This window comes from Corvus brachyrhynchos, unplaced genomic scaffold (assembly GCF_000691975.1).
Source record: "Corvus brachyrhynchos isolate BGI_N302 unplaced genomic scaffold, ASM69197v1 scaffold279, whole genome shotgun sequence".
Taxonomy (NCBI): domain Eukaryota; kingdom Metazoa; phylum Chordata; class Aves; order Passeriformes; family Corvidae; genus Corvus; species Corvus brachyrhynchos.
In genome coordinates this window covers 8,860,970-8,879,694 of record NW_008246060.1, presented here as the reverse complement: position 1 = coordinate 8,879,694, position 18,725 = coordinate 8,860,970, and the positions used below count along the sequence as shown (strand labels likewise).

General features: G+C 41.0%; 1 protein-coding gene across 1 annotated transcript in view; it reads left to right on the top strand.

Annotated features, from left to right (window-relative positions):
• ZMIZ1 (zinc finger MIZ-type containing 1) overlaps window positions 1-18,725 on the top strand; it is a 294,975-nt gene that overhangs the window by 231,800 nt on the left and 44,450 nt on the right. Inside the window, 1 exon segment of the mRNA XM_017746191.1 lies at window positions 11,776-11,920. Within this exon segment, the coding sequence (XP_017601680.1) occupies window positions 11,776-11,920 (145 nt within the window).

Here is an 18,725-nt window from a genome sequence, read left to right as displayed (position 1 = left end):
GGAGCAATTGATTCTCGTCTGCCTCTCCGAGCAGTCTGCCTGCGCAGCAGCAGCACATGAGGCGCTTTTGCACAATGCCCCGCTAATGCCCTAGTCAGCAGCTTCCAAAGGAAGAACAGTATTTAAAAAAGAAATAATAGCAGTCCTCTGTGAGCCGCAGTGAGTGCATGGACCAGAGCTAAATTTGGAAAGCTAAAGCTCATTTCGTGCAATATTTTTAGAATTATTTGGGTTTCCAAAGGCACGCTCACATACATGTATGTGTTGCTGGCCAGCTTTTCCACGTGACTCGGCTAGATCCAAATGCAGTTATTTATAGATGGCAAGAGCAGTGATGGCATTATCTTATAGCACTCCAGTCCTGAAATTATAGCACTTGTGTGCAGGGAGAGGTGGCCAGGTGTCCTCTGTGAGAATTTAGGCAGGCTGCTCTTCTGCAAATGTCCGTAAGAAGAAGCAGTCACAAATAACCCTTTCCCTCTTCCCCAATTATTTTTTATTTTCAGACAGAAAAAAGAAAGGTATTGAAAAATCAGTCTGGGCTGTGATTTCTACTGGCTTCTTCCCTAGATGCTTGTAAAAAGCAATTAGCCACGTTCATTTTTATACCTCTCCCCTCTTCCACAGATAACCTCTTTCTACCTATGTAAAATGATAAGCGTGCCCCTGAAGACAAGGAAACAGCAATTTCTAATCTATCTAAAACTAATGCTCGTAGTTAGGTTTTTAAATAAAAGTCTCTTGTTGCAGCCGTCTCGTGCTTGCAGCTCAGCTAATTGCACTGAGGCTGCTCCGTGTGCATTGGAGCCCTGTCTTGGGGTACCGCCTGCGCGAGGAAACAGCTGCCTGGTGCTGCCTCTGCAGAGCGCCGGAGCCCTGCTGCTGGGGCCACACTCTGAGCCACTGCAGGGATTTCATCTAGCTAGGGAAAAACCAACTACGTGTCTGGGGGGAAATTTTTGGGTTTTTTTTTTTTTTTTTTTTTTTTTAAGAAAGGGAAACAAGGAAAAAGAAGATTAAAAAAAAAAAGGAAGAAATGAAAAAAAGCTGGTCGAGTTCACAGGGTGGTCACACAAAGAAATGCTTCTGCACAGCTGGGAGTGTGCAGGCTACAGCACAGCATGGGCACAGGCAGCAGAAGATGGGACTACCTCAAGGTGGTACTGCTGCAGAGCAGTTGGTATCATGAAACTACAACTAAAATAATCTGAAGATCAGGGTAGGATTATTTAGATGTTTCTTAATTTATGCCAGCTTGCGTTTTCAATGTGGCCCTAATTGTAACAGAACAGAGATGATTTGCTACTTTTGCCTTACTGGTAATAAATAAAATAAACATAGTGCATGTGGAGTCTTCATGGATCTCAGAATGCCTTAACAAGAGCATCCATGGCTCACAAAGTCTGCTCCTGTAATACAACCGTGTTTCAGGTGGGAAAGGTCCGTTAGCTTGGAAGACACAACTAGAAGAAATGGAACTTTAAGAATACAGAAGCACTTTTCTTGCTCAGTTTAGTTGCCAAGTTCCCAGTGCAGCTTGGGAACAATTACTTGGTATTTGAGTTTGGTATATTAATTGAATGTTAATTAATTAGGCAGTTCTGAAGAAAAGGTGATTGGTACCAGAGGAGCAGAGCAGGTTGCTAGTAAAGGAAGATGACAAGGTTTGTGGGGTTGGTGGGACACAGAGGGAAAAAAGACAAGTAACGACTGTTGGAAAACTACCTCATCAACTGGGCAGCGAGATGGGAAGCATTGCTGCCTTGAAACTGCAGTGCATGCACACATCTGTCTGCCCTGTATTGTTTGAACAGAAATCAGTTAAGTTAAAATCTGCTATAGGCTGTTTCTCTTTCCTGATGTCCTTAACTGTTTTCACGTTCAGCACTTAGAGATTATTTTACGTAGTTGTAGTATTTCCTTCAGAATGAAGAGTGGTTGGAAGGATAGGGTTAGAGTATTTCTAGCTTAGTTCTGTTCAAGTATGAAGTTTGGATAGTATGAAAAATGGTCCTGCAATCCCCAACATTGAAAGCAAACACTTTTTTTCCTTCAGCAGTTGTAGAGAAGTTGGCAAAGTTTGTATTACACTAATCATACAAAAATAAAAAAAATTCTGAGGACACCTGATAAAACATTCTTTTCCTGTAAAAATATAAAATAATGTTAAGTTAAAGCAAAGAGCAAGACGGCAGAACCAAAAAGCAAAAGTTCCTAAAATAGCTTTTGGTCCTTCTGAGTTCTGGCTGTGCAGTGTTAACTTTGGAAACACGTTTCTGCTATAAATTTTAGTTGTGTGGTTTTTGCAATTTTTTTTTCCCCTCCATGAAAGCCTCTCCAGATGTTTTACAGTTGCTGTTTGAAAATGTTCCATGGCAGGCACAGAGACTGCGGGCACAGAGCAGTAACCCCTTGATGTGGTAGTTGTGGTTTCTCCTTGCAAAGACAGGAAGGTGTATGATCCTCTCTGTTCTGGGACTCTGTTCTGTCACAAATGGTGTGACCTTTAGCACATCACCTGCTCTCAGTTTCTTTCATCTTTAAAACTTAGCCAGTAAGCCATGTAGCTGGATGGCCACTTCAGCAGTCTCTGCAGAAGCTCCCCACACTGTAGCTGAGATGTCTTTTTGGGATAATTGTGAGTACAAGCCAGATTTAAATACTTTCCCAATGCAGACTGTTTGATTGAATTTCCTCTGCTCGCAAACACAGATTTCATTTGATTCTAAAAGATTTCAGACAGTCATTGGTGCCATGCCCCCTTGGCTGAAGAATCCATTCTCCCTAGATCTCTGTCTGACCTTTCCTCTGTGTCTCCATTCGATGGAAATTTCTCGCTTTACCCCTTAGCATATTAAAGAGCATTAGTATGCTCCTAATATCTAACTTGTGTCTTTTTTATCTCTCTATATTGGTGTTTCTGCTGTGGATATAGTTAATGCTTTGTTACCCAGTAAATCAGAATACCGCTGCCGTCAGTCTTCCCTCTTTAAAAAAAAAAAGCCCAAACCAAACCCACCAAAAGCCCTAATCTATGCAATCATTTCTGGCAGGGTATATTGGTAGGGTTTTTTCTAATCATTCTGATTACTTTTCTCTCCCTTCTGTGCCTGTACATTGTGGTGGGGTAGAGAGAAAGGAGAGCTGTGCATCTCCCAGGCTTGGGTCCCACTCATGCAGCCAAGGAGGCTGCTTGGGTGTGCTTTGGCAGCACAGCACAGCTCCTGCCTTCATTGCCCTTCTGAGGATTCCTGCCATCAGGCCTGCTTCTCACCTTCTTGTTGGGAGATGTGCTGTGTCAGACTTCGCACTTGTTCCTGTTGGACGTCATTTCAGATAAGTTCTGCAGCCTTTCAGGATGATTTCAGCAACAAATTTCTGCAGTGAGCTGATGATTCTTCCCAGCTTGTGCCATCTGTAAATTGACCCAGAACGCAGTCTAGCCCTTTATTCATCTGCATCAGGGATATCCATAAATGAAACATTCAGTAGTTTCAGGTCCAGAGAAAACTGCAAAACCCCATCAGATAATGCTCATTTCTGTTAGTGACTATTGGTTTAATAGTTTGGGAAGGCTTAAGTTTCCAGCCATTTCGTGTTGTGTTCAGCTAGACCTAATTTTCCTTGTTTATTCATAAGAATGTCATATTAAGCGGCACTAAAGCCTGACTAAAATCAAACTAATCTATGCTCAAGGTCTGTTGTCTGCCAGTGTAAAGAAAAGTATGGAAGTAAGGCCTGATTTGTTCCTGACAAGTCCATTTTGGTTGTTACTCATTTTTTACTTTCCTCCTTTTGAATAATTTGGGTTAGTTTTCCATGATAAGAAGCTGAACCTCCAATTCTGCAGTTATTCCTTTCTTTCTTTTAATGATAGACACTAGATTTTCCCTTTTCCAGACTTCCATTGTTGTACTGATTGTGCATGGCTTCCCTGTGTTCCAGCTTCTGTTAAATTCATCTGCTGGGTTTTTTCCTAGCACTTTCAGATGTTAGTGGTGGTGCTAGCTCAGGAGTTGTTAACAGTAGTAATTGGAGGGCTAAGGATGGATTAAATGAAACTGAGCCTCTCGCCTGTAGGTCACTGCTTTGACTGTAGCCAAAGATGGGTTCAAGTGTGTCAGTCTCATTTTTCAGATGTCTGGATTATATGTGAAGTCTGTTGATGACTTGAACTGGCATTACAAAATAAAAGCGTACAGCAGTAATGAAAGACACTGTTGTTTGAAATCTAAGCAGTGAAACCAACAATTGGATGAGTAAGAAAACAAGCAGTCTAATGCTATTGGAGTGCATTTCCTTGGAATGCCTTATCCAAGATTCACTTGCTGGTGGCCTTTCACCAGTGTTGTCTTCTTTTTCTATAATGGGCTGTGTTTTCAGATGTAGCAGCTTGGACAGAGCTAAGCCTAAATGAGATGCTTACGTATTTTATCTGGATCTGTACAGAGTGTTTTGTGCTTGCCAAATTGAGCCATTGTTGCTATGTTTTGTAATATATTACTTCAAAGTTAATGCAGTAAATCTGGTAAGATCCTCTGCCAAGTTTTGGCAAGTGTAGAAGGAAATTAGGGAAACCCAGTCCCACTGAAGGCATAGGGTGAGGATAGCATATTCAAATCTGTGTCTCCAGCATGTACTATTCCAGTCGGCAAGAGCCTTTGGGGAAGCCTACATATATATGTGTCGTGAGAGGTATTTGTAAAGAATTGAAGATATGCCAAGGCAAGCTGGACCCATATTCAAGACCAGACTTTATACATGGTGTCACTCTCATGCAGCAGTCCTGAAAGCACATGCTGGAGAGTTCTCAGGTTTGCAGTAGGGGTTTTATTGAACAAAACCTCTCTTAACTAATGTGATGCTACATTCAGTTTAGTTAGGTGTTCCCCTTCATTATCTGTTTTCCTACAAACCTGCATGATTTTTTGTTTCTTTAAATGTAATACATAATTGCATTATAGATCTTACTGGGGCAAAGCTGGATATTTCTGCAGGACACAGCTGTAGCTATAGTAATGAAGGAGGCATTGTTGATAAAGGGCATTACTTAGATATTAGGGGTACAAATGTGTATCATGCCCTGTTCCATAGTGTTGAACTGTGGCTGTTAACTTCATGTTCCTGTTGTCATTAGTAGGGCAGTTCATGTCTCCCAAAGCAGGATCTGAGCCAGCTGCCCCCTCTGCTCTGCTGGGGAATTCAGTTACATGCAGTTTGCTGTGCAGTCGCTGGGACAAGCACTTTTTGAATCTGTGTACCTTTAGAGGTGGCTCTCCTCACTGTGGTGGAGGAGCTTTGTGCTGGTACTTTTTAGATAAAATCAGTCCATTTAATCCAAATTACTTGGACTTTTAAGCAAACATGACTGATTTTGCCTGATGGAGAAGAACGCTCACAATCCTCAGGTGCTCCAAAAAGGCAGCCAGCTGGGGTGCAAGCCTCCCGGGATGAGGTGGGACCAAACACCTGGGAGTAAGCACTGGCTCTGTACCGTGGGCTGCTGTGTGCTAAGTGGGTGTCTGCTGGCAGCCAGAGGGGTAGGCCTGGGAGGAGGGATGGACTCCCTGGGAACTACTTTGAGTCCAATGTGAACAGCCAGACTGCTGAGAAAGTAATTCTTTTGCTATGTAATTGGCTCTGTATATACTCCTTTTGTGTTCTCAGTGTTGAGGTAGACACAGAGCAGAAGCTCATGTAATGACGGGGTAGGGCTTGTCTGTCTCAGGGTTAGGCCATGTAGCAGTACCTTGGAAGAACTGCAGAGGAGGGACAAACACAAATCTCTACTAATGGACAGTTACATCCCGGGTTTGTGGCCTTGCTTTGCTGCCCTGACCGACTGTCTGACAGGTCAGCCAGCCATTGCCAGGCTCTGCTGGAGTATGTGAGGAGGAGAGCTGCAGGAAAATCAATCCTTGAAATAGTTTGGAATTACTGATTTCTCCCTTTCTCCCATTTCCTAGCTGTTTAAAAGTAAAACATCTTTTAACACACAAGGAAAACATCTGATTTTCAGTTTCACAAAATTGCAAACAAAGGTTCCATCCTTTTAAAGCAATTGACCTTATTTTCTAATATTGTCAGCACACTGAGCTTTAGGTAGTTAACGTTTTCAATGTATTTTTCCAAACATGATACAGTCTCCATTTTCTATGTAGAAAGAATAACTCTTCTGAATAACTAAGACAATAGTTATTTCCACTCCTCTCATTCTCTTCTCATTGCTGCTTCCCTTCCCTCCCCACCAAATTACCTCACCGAATGTTTTATAAAAGCTGTATTTAGATTGCAGTCTGTAGAGGAGAGAGTAGAAAGCACTCAGTAGCTCTGCATTCTACTTATCTGGAATTCTCCATGTAAAAAAAATAAAAACTTGTTTCTAAAAGCAATATAAAATTAATGGATATGATTGGTGAAAAATGATGTATTTTCTTACTTCTGGTGTAAATATCTTTTCAGCCAAATGCATTTCCTTCTGAGACATGAAACCAATCTAGCGAGATGGTGCTGAACAGATAGTTCTCCAAATCAAACTCCTCCTTTTTTCCTAATATTTTCATTGCAGCGAATGAGAAATACGGGTCTGCCAGTCTGCCTATTGAACTATCTACTGCAGCTTAACTGCAGCAAGGAAGCAGTAATCCTATTGTGCTCTTCCAGCAGTCTCCCGGGAAGCAGAAGGCATTGAAATTACTGAGCTGTTGTCCTATCCCCTCCTTACCTGTCTTTGTGGCTGTAAATATAGTGTCTGCCTGTAAATAACAGTTTGCTGCACCTTTAAGCACGTTCCCTAACAAGAGGCAGCGATTTACTGAGGTGATAAGCTGTAACTAATACTAGGGTATCATAATAGGTAAATAGATTAGCATTGTGCTTCTCTGTATTTTGCTTTCCAGGGAGCCGCTGGCTCCTGCACTCGGAGGTGCTTACTGTGGCACTTTGCACGGCGCACAGTACAACCAGGCAGTGCAGAACTGCGGCTCCCACTGCCGCCGTGGGTGCAGCTGATGAAATGCATTAGTGCCTCTGGGGGGTAGCACTGATCACACACCCTGGCTTCTTTACTTCTTCTGGTCCCTGGCCCAAAAAGGATTGTAATGGGCTATACCAGTCTTCAATCCCATGGCTATAAAATGACCTTTGAGCTGCATCATCAGCATCCATCATGTAATATTTGCAGATATGCCAACATAATTTGTTGTCAAGAAGTATTAAGTGGTGTGAGCAGCCTGGGCATGATTCATGGCTTCCCCCAGCTCAAGCCCCTTGATTTCCTAATGGAAGGGCCCCAGCACTTACAAAGCAGTTGTGATGCTGCTGCTGGGTGATGGGCACTTATGGCTATGAGGGATGAGAAGGTGCCACGGAGCGAGCAGTGCAGGCCTTTGTTTCTGTACTGCCTGGCAGGTTTTCAGCACAAAAGGGTCCTTGTAGGAAAGGAACAGTACCAGGGGATGTGGCCAGTCCTAATAATTGTGTCGCAAATCTTGTGATACTTGGCATGTTCTTAAAGACTTGGCTCCTAGAGGCAGGGGATTAAATAACAATTGCTTCCTTTCTCTTTCAAGCAAGGCTTAGCTCTGTGGTTGCAGAGAAATGCTTAAAATGTGACTTGGGCTGACTGGGAAAAAAAAAATTGCCTTCCAGTCTTCTTTCCTCTCCTTGTCCCCAGGATCCCAATGTGGATGCATTGCCATGTCTTATGATTTTTTTTTCAATGAAAGACTTTAAAACTATTGGAGGAATCCAGAAGGACATACAGTGTTGCCAACTTTGTGTGTGTGGGAGTATTTATGAGTATTTTAAGGAGAGGTCGGTCACATTCTGTGCTGAGGCACACTCTTGCCATGTCTGGTCCTCTTCAAAGAATAGAGAAACAAAAATGGGACTGGGTAGCAGCAAGCTGAGTATCTCTGAACTGGTTTTTTTCACTTGCTTCCTTAGGGAAACCCCTTGGGCTAGTTGTAATTGAATTTTCTCTTATTTTCAAATGTATGTTTCTTCTTTTCACAAGTGTGAAAGCTGAGGCTGTTCATGTCTGTGTTGGTTTCTTAACGAAGTCGTCATTAGCAAATCAGTATTGATTTATTCCTATGGAAATAGATCAGTGCTAAAAGTAAAACGCAATCCCATTAAGAGTGATACAGGTTTTGCAGATGGAGAAAAGTAGGTCAAATATTGCACCAATCATCCCAGAGAGTGTCCCTTTAAGCCAAATAAATGTGTGAATACACTTAAACTGTCAGTATGTCATTTGACTGCCATTATTCTGCATCCTTTTGCATAAGCTAGCAGAGCCCTCTGTGACTGAACTGGGGTTGAAAGAAAATGTCAATTTTGGTGTACTGACAGGTTGTATTTTACACCTGGGCTGTGTACAGGGTTTCTTGGCGGGGGGGGTGTGCACATTCAAGGATTCTTCCTTTCCTCCCACTGCAACAGTTGAGTTCAACTTAAGCAGGAAAGCCAAATCATTGTATGCAAGGGACATTGTAGCAATGCAGCAGAGGAACACGATTTAAATCTGATCATTAAACTGCCGCAGCAAGAGGCTGCGAGAGACGGTGTGGATGGTCCATCTGCAAAATCTGTGCTCCTGTTGTACAAGGAGGAGGGGCGGAGGGGGAGAAAAAGCAGCTGCTTGGCTGTGCTGTGAGAGGGTGAGACTGACTGTTGGCACCATCTGTAGCTGTCCTTTGTGCTTGCTGCTTTATCTGTTCATTATAGTATGATACTGAAATTCTCGTGCTTTGAGTGTAAATGAGTTGAGATACGCCTAATACTGTCAGCATAAAAAGCAGTAACTAAGTACACTAAAGATGAATAGTGTAATCTGTAAATTCATTTTGAGTTTGTTTCATCTTGCTTGAATAGCCCAGGAAGTGATGTTCTCCAGAAGCCAGCTGTACCAGATGTGTGTTGGCAGGGTATATATTCATCTTACCGAGCAGAGAGCAGAGCAGTGAAAGTGGATGGGGCAGGAGAGCAGGGAGGCTCCCCTGTATTTTCCAGCAGAAGAGAGCAGACTCCTTTCAAGGGAGGATAGAGCAGGTCAGAGGGGAACTGGTAACTCCTGAGGTGGCTACAAACAGGTTTGTTTTCAGTCCATGCACAAGTACCAACACAGGGTAGAGAGTGATTATTATACATGGTACATGAGTTGAAATGTCCCAAGGGAGGAAAGGTTGAACCTCTCCATAATGAATGCTGTGATAGGGATGAGTAAATTTGCTAGGTTTTTTTACTTGCAGTCTCTTAGTTTCTAAAAACATGAGTCCTCTCCAGATAACTTGTAGAATAAAACCATCCAGCTTATCTTGAGGACCTCTTCGTTCTTTGATGGTTTACATTTTCGCTTTATAAATGTGTGTCCTGGATATTGGTAATAATAACTCATTAAGATGTTTTCTTATCTTCACCTCACCAAAGCAATGCTCTCATTGGCATATTCCTTTTGCAGGAGTTACACTGCTTTTTTTTCCAAGCAGGTTTGGCTTTTGTTTGCAGATTCATGCCCTCAGATCCATTGGGTTGTTGCTTTTTATCTTACTTGTCAAGTGCACATAGGTGTGCAGAAGGAGCAAGTCCCTTCTCCCATCACAGCCTCGTCTAAGATGGATGATTCCGTAGTAATTACACTCGGCTGTGAAAGTGCTCAGCATCCACTATTACTCATCCACTATTACTCTGTGATGGCTGCATTAAGTGCTCGGTAGAACACTTTGTTCGTGTTTCCCGAGCTCAAGTGGCTGTGGCGCAAGGGAAGAAACCCTGTGAGGCAGGAATTTGTATCTCCAGGCGTCTGGAAAGGGGGAGGGGGGCCTTTGTCACTGGCACATTAGTAATGATATGCCAGGGATAAAAGGTGAGTATAATTTGATCAAATGCTTGTTGACAGATTCCTTGGCTAATAGAGAAGCAGCTTAGACTGACACTCATTGCTGGAACATTTCACAGAGCTCGGGGGAATGCTTTTTGTAGGCTACATGTGAGGCTGACAATTTCCGAGTGACCATGTTTAGTTACATAAAGAAATGCTGTCCCCTTTTTGTCACAGCAGAGCTCTAAAATGCCTCCCTAAACACCACTCTTGACCTTCTGCTTGATAAATGCAATAAAATTACTACCTCTTCTTTGTCCAAATGTGTGATTAATTCACAGCAATGGCCCAGGCTCTAAGTGTTTTTCTTGTGTGGCCATTTAACTTGAGAAAATCCAATTGTTTCTTGTACTGAAAAACCATACTTGTGTGTGTTTTTGGTAAAGCAGGTTCCTTTTTCTCCCTTACAAATATGACTTAACTGTCTCTTCGGAATTTGTTCTGTGTTAACAGTACATGTGAGTAGCTACTGGGAAAAGAAGGTGGTATACCCTGAAATGATGGTTTGCTACTGCTTATGATTATGTTATTCAGTGAAAAGACAACCATTAGAAAATTAGGAATGAAAACAGAAGCCTCAATTATAGAGAATTCTGCATTTGTCTCTTTTAAACGAGCAAGGCTAAAATTACATCTAGGGCTCTTACTACTCTAAACCGCTGTGGCAGCTTGGGTTTTCAGTAGTCTTCTGGTTCTCACCCACCCGTGTAATCTGTTGATTTGTGTTCAGTTCACAACACCTCAGGAAGGCACTTAGTTAAAAATTAAACATGAAGCACTTTTTTGTTCCAAGGGTTTTATAAACCATCCTTTAAAGAAGAAAAAAACCCAAGCACTTGAGAAGTTGATTTCTTTAAACTGCAGGATTTTTCAATTAGTCTGCACTTTGGTGCAGTGAAGCTCCTCACTGTGTCGTCATACCTGGCTGACTTTTTACCAGAGCCACTTCTGATGCTGGAATTAAATAGGCAGCTTTGAGGCTTGGATGGGTGTTGCTGGAGACTTTGGTGGGGTGTCTCAGCTGGGTGTACTCATGGGAGCCAGGTTTCACTTGCAGTCACTTTCTGGGGCTCTGCTTACTGCAGAGTAGGTGGTTTCTCTAACAGGGCCTGGTCTTTTCTGACTGTGGGTGCGTAAGGGAGAGGCCACATTTTCAGGAATAATGACCCCTTTCATGTCTTTAGTAGGAATTGCAAGCTCTTCTTTCCTCTAAGAAATCTCTGCATCTTTGTAGTTCATAACCGTGATTTTCCTGTAAGCACAGAATACCCGCATTTACTACAAGATTAGGCACATAAAGGAAACACACATTTAGGGGTTGTTCTGGGTCAAATATAGATTTAAATGCCTAACTTTGTGTCCATACATCATTCTCCTGTTTATCTATTCAAGACTGGTAGCTCATAGCAGTTTTGGAAATTAATTCATGCACATGGGTTTCTCTCCAATTAATCTTTTGAAAAAAACCCAGCCAAACAGAAATCTTTTTCTTTGCTCCCCTCTGTAAATGATGTCTTCTGAATGTTTTTGTTATTTTTCTATTAGTGTGAAATGAATTATTATGCATCTTACTTCACTTGTAACAGCTATCCTATATGCTTTTGCTTCATCTATTGTTCATCTCTGTGCTGCTCAGCTCAGACAAGTTCTCTTGTGCCTCCTGGGCTATGCAGAATGTTTGTAACTTGCATTAAAACATTCTAATGATAGTGTAGGGCAATTACAGACTCAGTTTGATAGGATAATAATGTGAGTGGTGGGTCGTGGACAAGCTGTGCACTCCTGGTGTTTGTCTGTTCAGCTTGTGACTCCTGTTACAGTGGCTTGCACCTGCACTGGGCTGTGCTGGTTCCTCTGATGTGTGCTCACTGTCATTCGTTCTGTTTGCACAGCACTGCTTTCATCGTGGTGTGAGGAGCTGGGACGGCTCTTGCTGCTTCGCCACCAGAAAAGCCGGCAGAACGATCCTCCTGGGAAGCTCCCCATGCAACCCCCCATGAACTCTATGAGCTCCATGAAACCCACCCTATCTCACAGGTGAGTGTGGGCCCAGCCCGCAGCAGTGCAGTCTGGACAGCGTGTTGTGTGACACATCTGTTACCTGAAGTGCTTGTTACCGCTGATGGGGGGGCGACACTGCTTCACGCACTGCTCAGCACTGCAGACAACAGGGTATCTGTAATTACAGCAAGCACTAAATAAACTCAGATTTTCTCTTTGCTATTGCCCCGTGCATAGTGAAGTGACACTTCCATCTTCAAATCTGTGCTCACATCAAGTGGGCTTGCTTTCAAGCTTCAAGTTGTGCCCTAGAGATAAACTTGTACATCATGTCTCTCATCAGACACTTGCCTGATGTTTATTTAAATACAACTGGCTTTTCTTGACGTTGAAAACATTTCACTGATGTTTTAAATGTCATTGGAAATGTATTGCATGCAAAGCAATTGTTCTGTGGGTGTAGCCATACATTGGAGAATGTCCTGTACGGTCTTGTATCAGGTGAGGATCACAAAGCACTTGTGTTGATTTAGAGAAAACGTGAGCATTAAAGGACACTGTAAGAAGATGATGTGAAGGCTTTGATTACCAAATTATGTGGGGGAGCACTATTTGTATTTCTTGTCTGCACAGCCTAGGTCAAAGCGAAAACTGGAGATTAAGTGTAGACAGGATCCTGTAGACAGGATTAAGCATTCATTCCATGCTTTATGTTTCTAGGATTTTTTTTGCAAGGCCTTCTTTCCCTCAGCATCCCATTGAAGAAATCACAAATAGTATAAATTTGTTTTAGTGTAGAGTATTTTTGTTGGTAAAGGATTATGAGAGTGTAATGAGTCTAAATTCCTTGTACCTAGGTTCCATGATAGCCTAACTTGAACTTTTGTGTTAGAATGGAGCTTAGGGATGTCTTTGTACCGGTGCATTTGCATACGCAAATTTGTCTGAAAACAACTTTTGGGGTTTGGGCTGGATTTTTTTTTCAATATTTTTGTTGCATTTATGGGAAAACCATGCAATCACTATGCCTTTTATTTTAGCCCTTGAGAATAAATAAAGTCCTTTTTTTGAAGTATAATTAATATATCATCACTGGCTTTTCAGAGTACCTGGATTTCCTCTTTTTTAGTTGTTTATGAAACGACTGATTGTAAACACACTTAACAAAAAACCCACAGAAAACTTAATGTTTTAAAATAATTTTACACTTGGGAGAGGCTTTTCAGAAGACAAAGTGGAATTAGTGGCCGATCTGCAGAGAATGTGGTGCAGTGTATGTACTCTCTTAGGTGTAGTTTTGTAGTTTTTAGATGCCTGATTCTCATTTGACCTTTTAGCCTCTGTTCCTCTAGAGTCTATAAAGTAAGACTATCTCACAGGAGCTGTGTGCTACATTACTATATAATAAATAAGATAGGCTCAACTCACTTCTTTTGTGGCAGTTTTCCACTGAAACTGTCACATGTCAAAAAAAAAAACCAAAACTTCCTTCTGCTAAACCTAAATACCCGGCAGTACCGGGTCATGCAATGTTCTGCCTGGAGTAGAGCATCCTGCCCAGTATTAAGAAGTTCCTGCATATTTTTCTCAAGTACTGCCTTTGAAATGCTCTACTGGGGAAGACACGGGGAGTAATTTCTAAATTACTGCTCTTTACCTATGAGATGCCCCTCTAGAAACAGAATTTCCGTGGCATAACTTCTTATCTACACTAGCTGCAGCAGCCTCTTCGGGATTTGGAATACTTGCATCACTGCTTTGGTGTGTGCTGTTGTCTGTAATTTAGCCATAATGTGACTGCTCAAAATCTCTCAGGTGGTACATTAGAATGAGACATCCTGTGCCTCTCCAACTTCTTTTTCCACCTAGAACTGTTTATTTTCATGGATGTTTTATCATCAGTCTATAAGACAGTAGTGAAGTATGGGGTGAAGAAGAATTGAGTTTTCTATTTGTTTTAATTAAACAAAAGATGAAAAGCCATTAACATCACAAAAAGTGATGAAGCTGTTGATGAGGCACCATTTGTATTTGCATTAGATGACATTTGGATCAAAAACTTAATATTAAACTTCACAGTATCTTATCTCTAATCCACAAGACATTTCTGTTAATTCAAACAAAAAAACCATAGGCTTTGTATTTCCTAAAACAATTAACGTAGCCAGCTACTTCAAGTTTTGTAAAAGAACTAGATATTAAATTATAGAGCATATTCAAGAACCTTACTTAACAAAGGCAATGTAGATATATGTGAGCTGCTGATTATCACTAGACACACAATTAAATCCTTCCCCTGCCATCAGATGATCCTGAGTACTCCACTTAGAGCTTTTTCTGCTGTTCCTTTTACTAGCAACAAAATTACCCAGAACTCTAGTCAGGGACTAGAATCCTGATGTAGCTGGTATTACAGAAACACAGCTGCTCAGTCTCAAAGTTGAAACAGTGCTCAGCTATTTAAAATAAATTCTGACTCAATAATGTATCACAAGAATCCAAATCTAAGGATTCATATTTAATAAACTATGGGCACTTACACTAGAAGTAATTCAGGTCTGGCCTGTTTCTAAGGAAAATCTTTGATTTTTAAAAAGTTAATTGAGCTATGAGAGAAAACTGAAGTAGACTGATCAAGGAGGGCTTTCATAGTGTTACTGTTGGTTAAATGCACTTACAGAGAGCAGAATATAAGCCATACAAGGATGTGCACACATGCAACAAATGCTTTCAGAGTAGGGACTGTATTGTGCTAATTTCTTCTAAATTTAGTTTTTCATTTACAGAATGATAAAGTGTTGCATTTAGAAAAAAAATCAGCTAAATACCTACTGTCTAATGTAGGGCAGTTGGTTGGATTGCAAACTCCTGTGTTTTGTGAGCAGAATGAGCACTGGATTGTCAAAAAGAACCTCCTAATCTTACCTCTTTTTTAAGTCTTTGCAGTCTAATAGCTCAAACTTGAGTGTGAGATTTTTATTTATTTTTGCCTTAGACCTTTTTATTGATTCATGTGAGTAAACTTTACTCCTGTATTGAAGGACCAGTGTAAGACCTATCCACCTCCTTAATCCTGTATAACTTCTAATTAAAGTCCTACTTAATGGATTTATGGGGAACTTAAGGAGAGCTGTTAGTCCTTGGGGTAGCCCTTCTGCACAGGAGTGAAATTTCATGCTTTCTAGCTTGCAGGGCATAATGTAACTTCTTTATGTTGTAGTTTTCCAATCTGACATAATGTCTGTAATAACAGATACTACTCAAGGTGGCTGATTTTTGAATTAATTTAAGGTCTTTGGCAAATGCTGTTATGTAAGTACGAATTATTGTCATTATACACCTCCGTTGCTTTTACAAAGTTCCTATTTAACACTTTATTGCCTTAAGTGGTGGACCTGTGCATGTGTGTCAAATTGAATCTTGGTTGAAATGGGTACAGTTTCAGTCAATCCCAGCAGGAATTGCACCCTAGTTCACTTTAACGTCAGTCTGACCCAGGCAAGCCCGGGGGGCTTCTCATTTCTAGCACAGCTTGTAGTAAAGCTTATTTGTCAACAAAACCACTTAAAAATAGACAGCTGTTAGTTGCAGTTCAGTGTTTTTTCATGAGCATCTGTAGGGTTCTTATTGTCTTCACTCTTGCTCCAAATTTTGGTCTTATGTATTAATTGCCAGCTGTCTCACAGTTAGTGACCAAAGGGTGGTAATGCCTGTATGGCACATCACAATTGATGAAAAATAGGAAGATAATGTTACTTTTATCACAAATTACCTAGTGCCAAAGGTTTAGAGAAAATTGAACAGTAGATGAAATGAAGCATTAATTCTATCTTACAATAGATGTGTTATTTATTATCACTAATGTTTTATGTTCAGGCAATCATAAATACCTTTTAGTGGTTAGATTTGCTTTACAAGAGTGCTTGTTTTTAGTGCTTGTTTTGTCCTTTTTTTCTTCCAATTTAAACTTGACTAAGAGCTGAACTTTCAAACATTGAATGGAGCTTTTGGAAAAGAATGGTAGTTCTGTCTGAATTTTTGCTGGGTGGTGAGGACTGGGTCTTGCATTGTTAAGAATCAGGAGTGAAAGGGTTAGAACATACTAGTACAGTATCAGAAGTTCTGTAAAGGCTGCTGCCTTTTCAATTTTGCATCATAGGCTGTTTTGACCAACAGTGATAGTCACTTTAAAAATGTCTGGATGAGGTCAGGTGCAGCATGCTTTTATAAAAACAAGCACATTGTGCATGTTTTATACATCAGTTTGAAGTAGGGGATTGCTCCATTATGTGATGTGGCTCTGGCATGCAGGGACAATCTTTGCAAAAGAATTCATAACTCTTGAGGTAAAAGATGAAATTGTTTCAAAGCTTTTTCATCTTTCTGGTTGTGGAGTTGTGAAATAAATATAATTAGGGACTGAACAGATGGTAAATCCTAATATAAAAGAATATACCCAGTAAAGAAACCTGTATTACTTCTGATTCTGCAAGAGTAGCTTTGCTGTTTTTTCTGGTTTCCTTTTTGTCAAGAAATGTTAAAATTTACCTTCAAGAGAAAATAAGGGAAGAGTTCAGAATCAAGAAATGTTTTTGCAGAAGTGCCATTTCTTAAAGAAAAAAAAATGGAAAATTTCTTCAGAACAGTATGCTTATATTCTAAGCATTGCAAAGACAAAACTAATTACTAACTACTCCAAAGTATTGTCCCAAGAGTTGTTTGTTCATCTTGTCCTCTAAGTGAAACTACTGATACAAGTTTTATCACATACACTTACGGGGAGGAGGTGGAAGAAAACCTTGAGCCTGTTGAAGCTAAAAGCAAATGATGAGTACCTTCTCCTTGAAAACTGATAAGTAACCATTAGCTGTTAATAATTAAATATTGAATATTTCCATGTGAAAAATCTGCATTTCATTTTAGTTTGTGGTCAGTTCTTATGGTAATAGGAAACAATAATGGGGAACTCATTTTCAAAGATACATTCTTTACATGCTTGGTAAAAGGTATAGGATAAGGATCATCTTTTCTTGTGTGTACAGCACCTTGCACAGATGTGGAAACAGGTCTTCTTTATTGATTGACGAGTCAAAGTAAATGCTGTTGTAATAAGACTAATATGTAGCAGGACTACTATAATTTTGTGGTTTTTTTTTTTTTTTTGATAAGTAAGTGTAATTGGCTATATACTCTATATTTTTCCTCTACATGTTGTAGCTGTTGTAGTCTTATGGTTTTAGTTTGTGATTTTTTTTTTTTTAATTAAAAAGTGCCAGCTGATAAGCTTACTTTATAAGTAAGCAGTGGGCAAATATTATTTAAGGTATGTCTGCTGACTGAGGCAAAATCTGATCTTCTCAGGCTTTGTGCTGGCTATGTTAGTTTTTAAAATATGGCAACAGCTATGAATAGACTGGTATCCTTCTCATGTTTGGGCCATATTGAACAACTAATTCCTGAAAATGTCTGGTCAATCGCGATTTACTGTTCAGCAATAATCACAGGGGTATCATGCTCTTTGCATGAGGTCTGCTCTCAGAAGCAGATGATATGTGCTGCGTCTACATGATTTTCCTCTTCGAGCATATTGGGAAGGTACCTTCTGTCACTTGTTCTCAATGAAACCAACTGATTTCTGGTGGCAGTGGGGTTCAAAATCATTAAACTGTGCCGGCACCCCTGGTTTTCAACTATTTTGACTGTCAGCACGGTAAGTGTTTGGTGACACTGAAAGCTATACTTTGCCCAGCTCTTTGTTGCTAAACTCGTTAAAATTACTGGGAGTCTTTTAACTGAATTGAACACCTTTGGATAGGGAACATCAGAACTAAGTCAATGCCCTTCAACCTCGCCAGCGTCAGGTCCACCTGTGAGGTTTAGCAGTCCTTTCTAGGCACAGAAGGGCTGGGGGAGGGCCAGCCCGTGGTTCAGCACAAGGCTGAGTTCAGTGTGAGTAGCTGTTTTCTGGGTATCCGTGCTGTGAGCATCGCGCTCCAGCCTGCCTGCCAGGAGGTGACATGGCTTCTAAGCAGGGAGGGAGCTTGCAGTCTGGCACGTAAAAATTACTGACATAAAATATGGCAAATACCTTTCTCTTTAAAAGATTTTTTTTATATTTTTGGATAATTTGGCAACCGGAACACAGATGTATATTCTGTCTAAGACTTGATATTTTTCTTGATGCCTTTTCTTTACATTTATCTGTTATTCATTCACTTAGATGAAAATGTCACCCTCCACAGGATTTCTCTGTAAATAGATTAGGAAAGGAGTGAATTCCCGGTGCTCAATTTTGTCAATTGTTGTATTCCTGCTACTCCCATACACTTGGGTTCTCAAGTCTCACAGAATCCCAATGAGAAGAAAAGGAAATAGTCATTACTATTTGCAGTGATGGAGGGCTTTTCTAATGGTTTCCTTATTAAAAAAAAAAAAAAAAAAGGTTAGCAATTCGAGCTAAGACACTCCTGGCTGGTTTTCGCTAGAAATGAAAACAAAGCCTGCTCGGCAGACAGAGCGCATCAGCAACCTGGGCAGATGGGTCGGTGACATCAATTAGATACTGGCAGTGCTTTTAGCAGGAGTCGGTGGCTTCTTCCCATGAAAGGGCTGCTCCGGGGATAAGGAGTAGCGCACCAGCCGGGGCACCGTCTTGAATGTCCTCATCTCCACCAAGCCGGGAATGCGGGGAAGGTACCCCAGCCTGTTCGTGCTCTCAGTTCCCACTTACCGCGGCAGGGCAGCCGCGATGTGACGGTTTGTTTGCCCGTGTCACTGTGTCACCAGCAGCATTTCCAAACCACTCTGACAGGCAGCCAGACCGCGGAGACGGCTCGGGGAG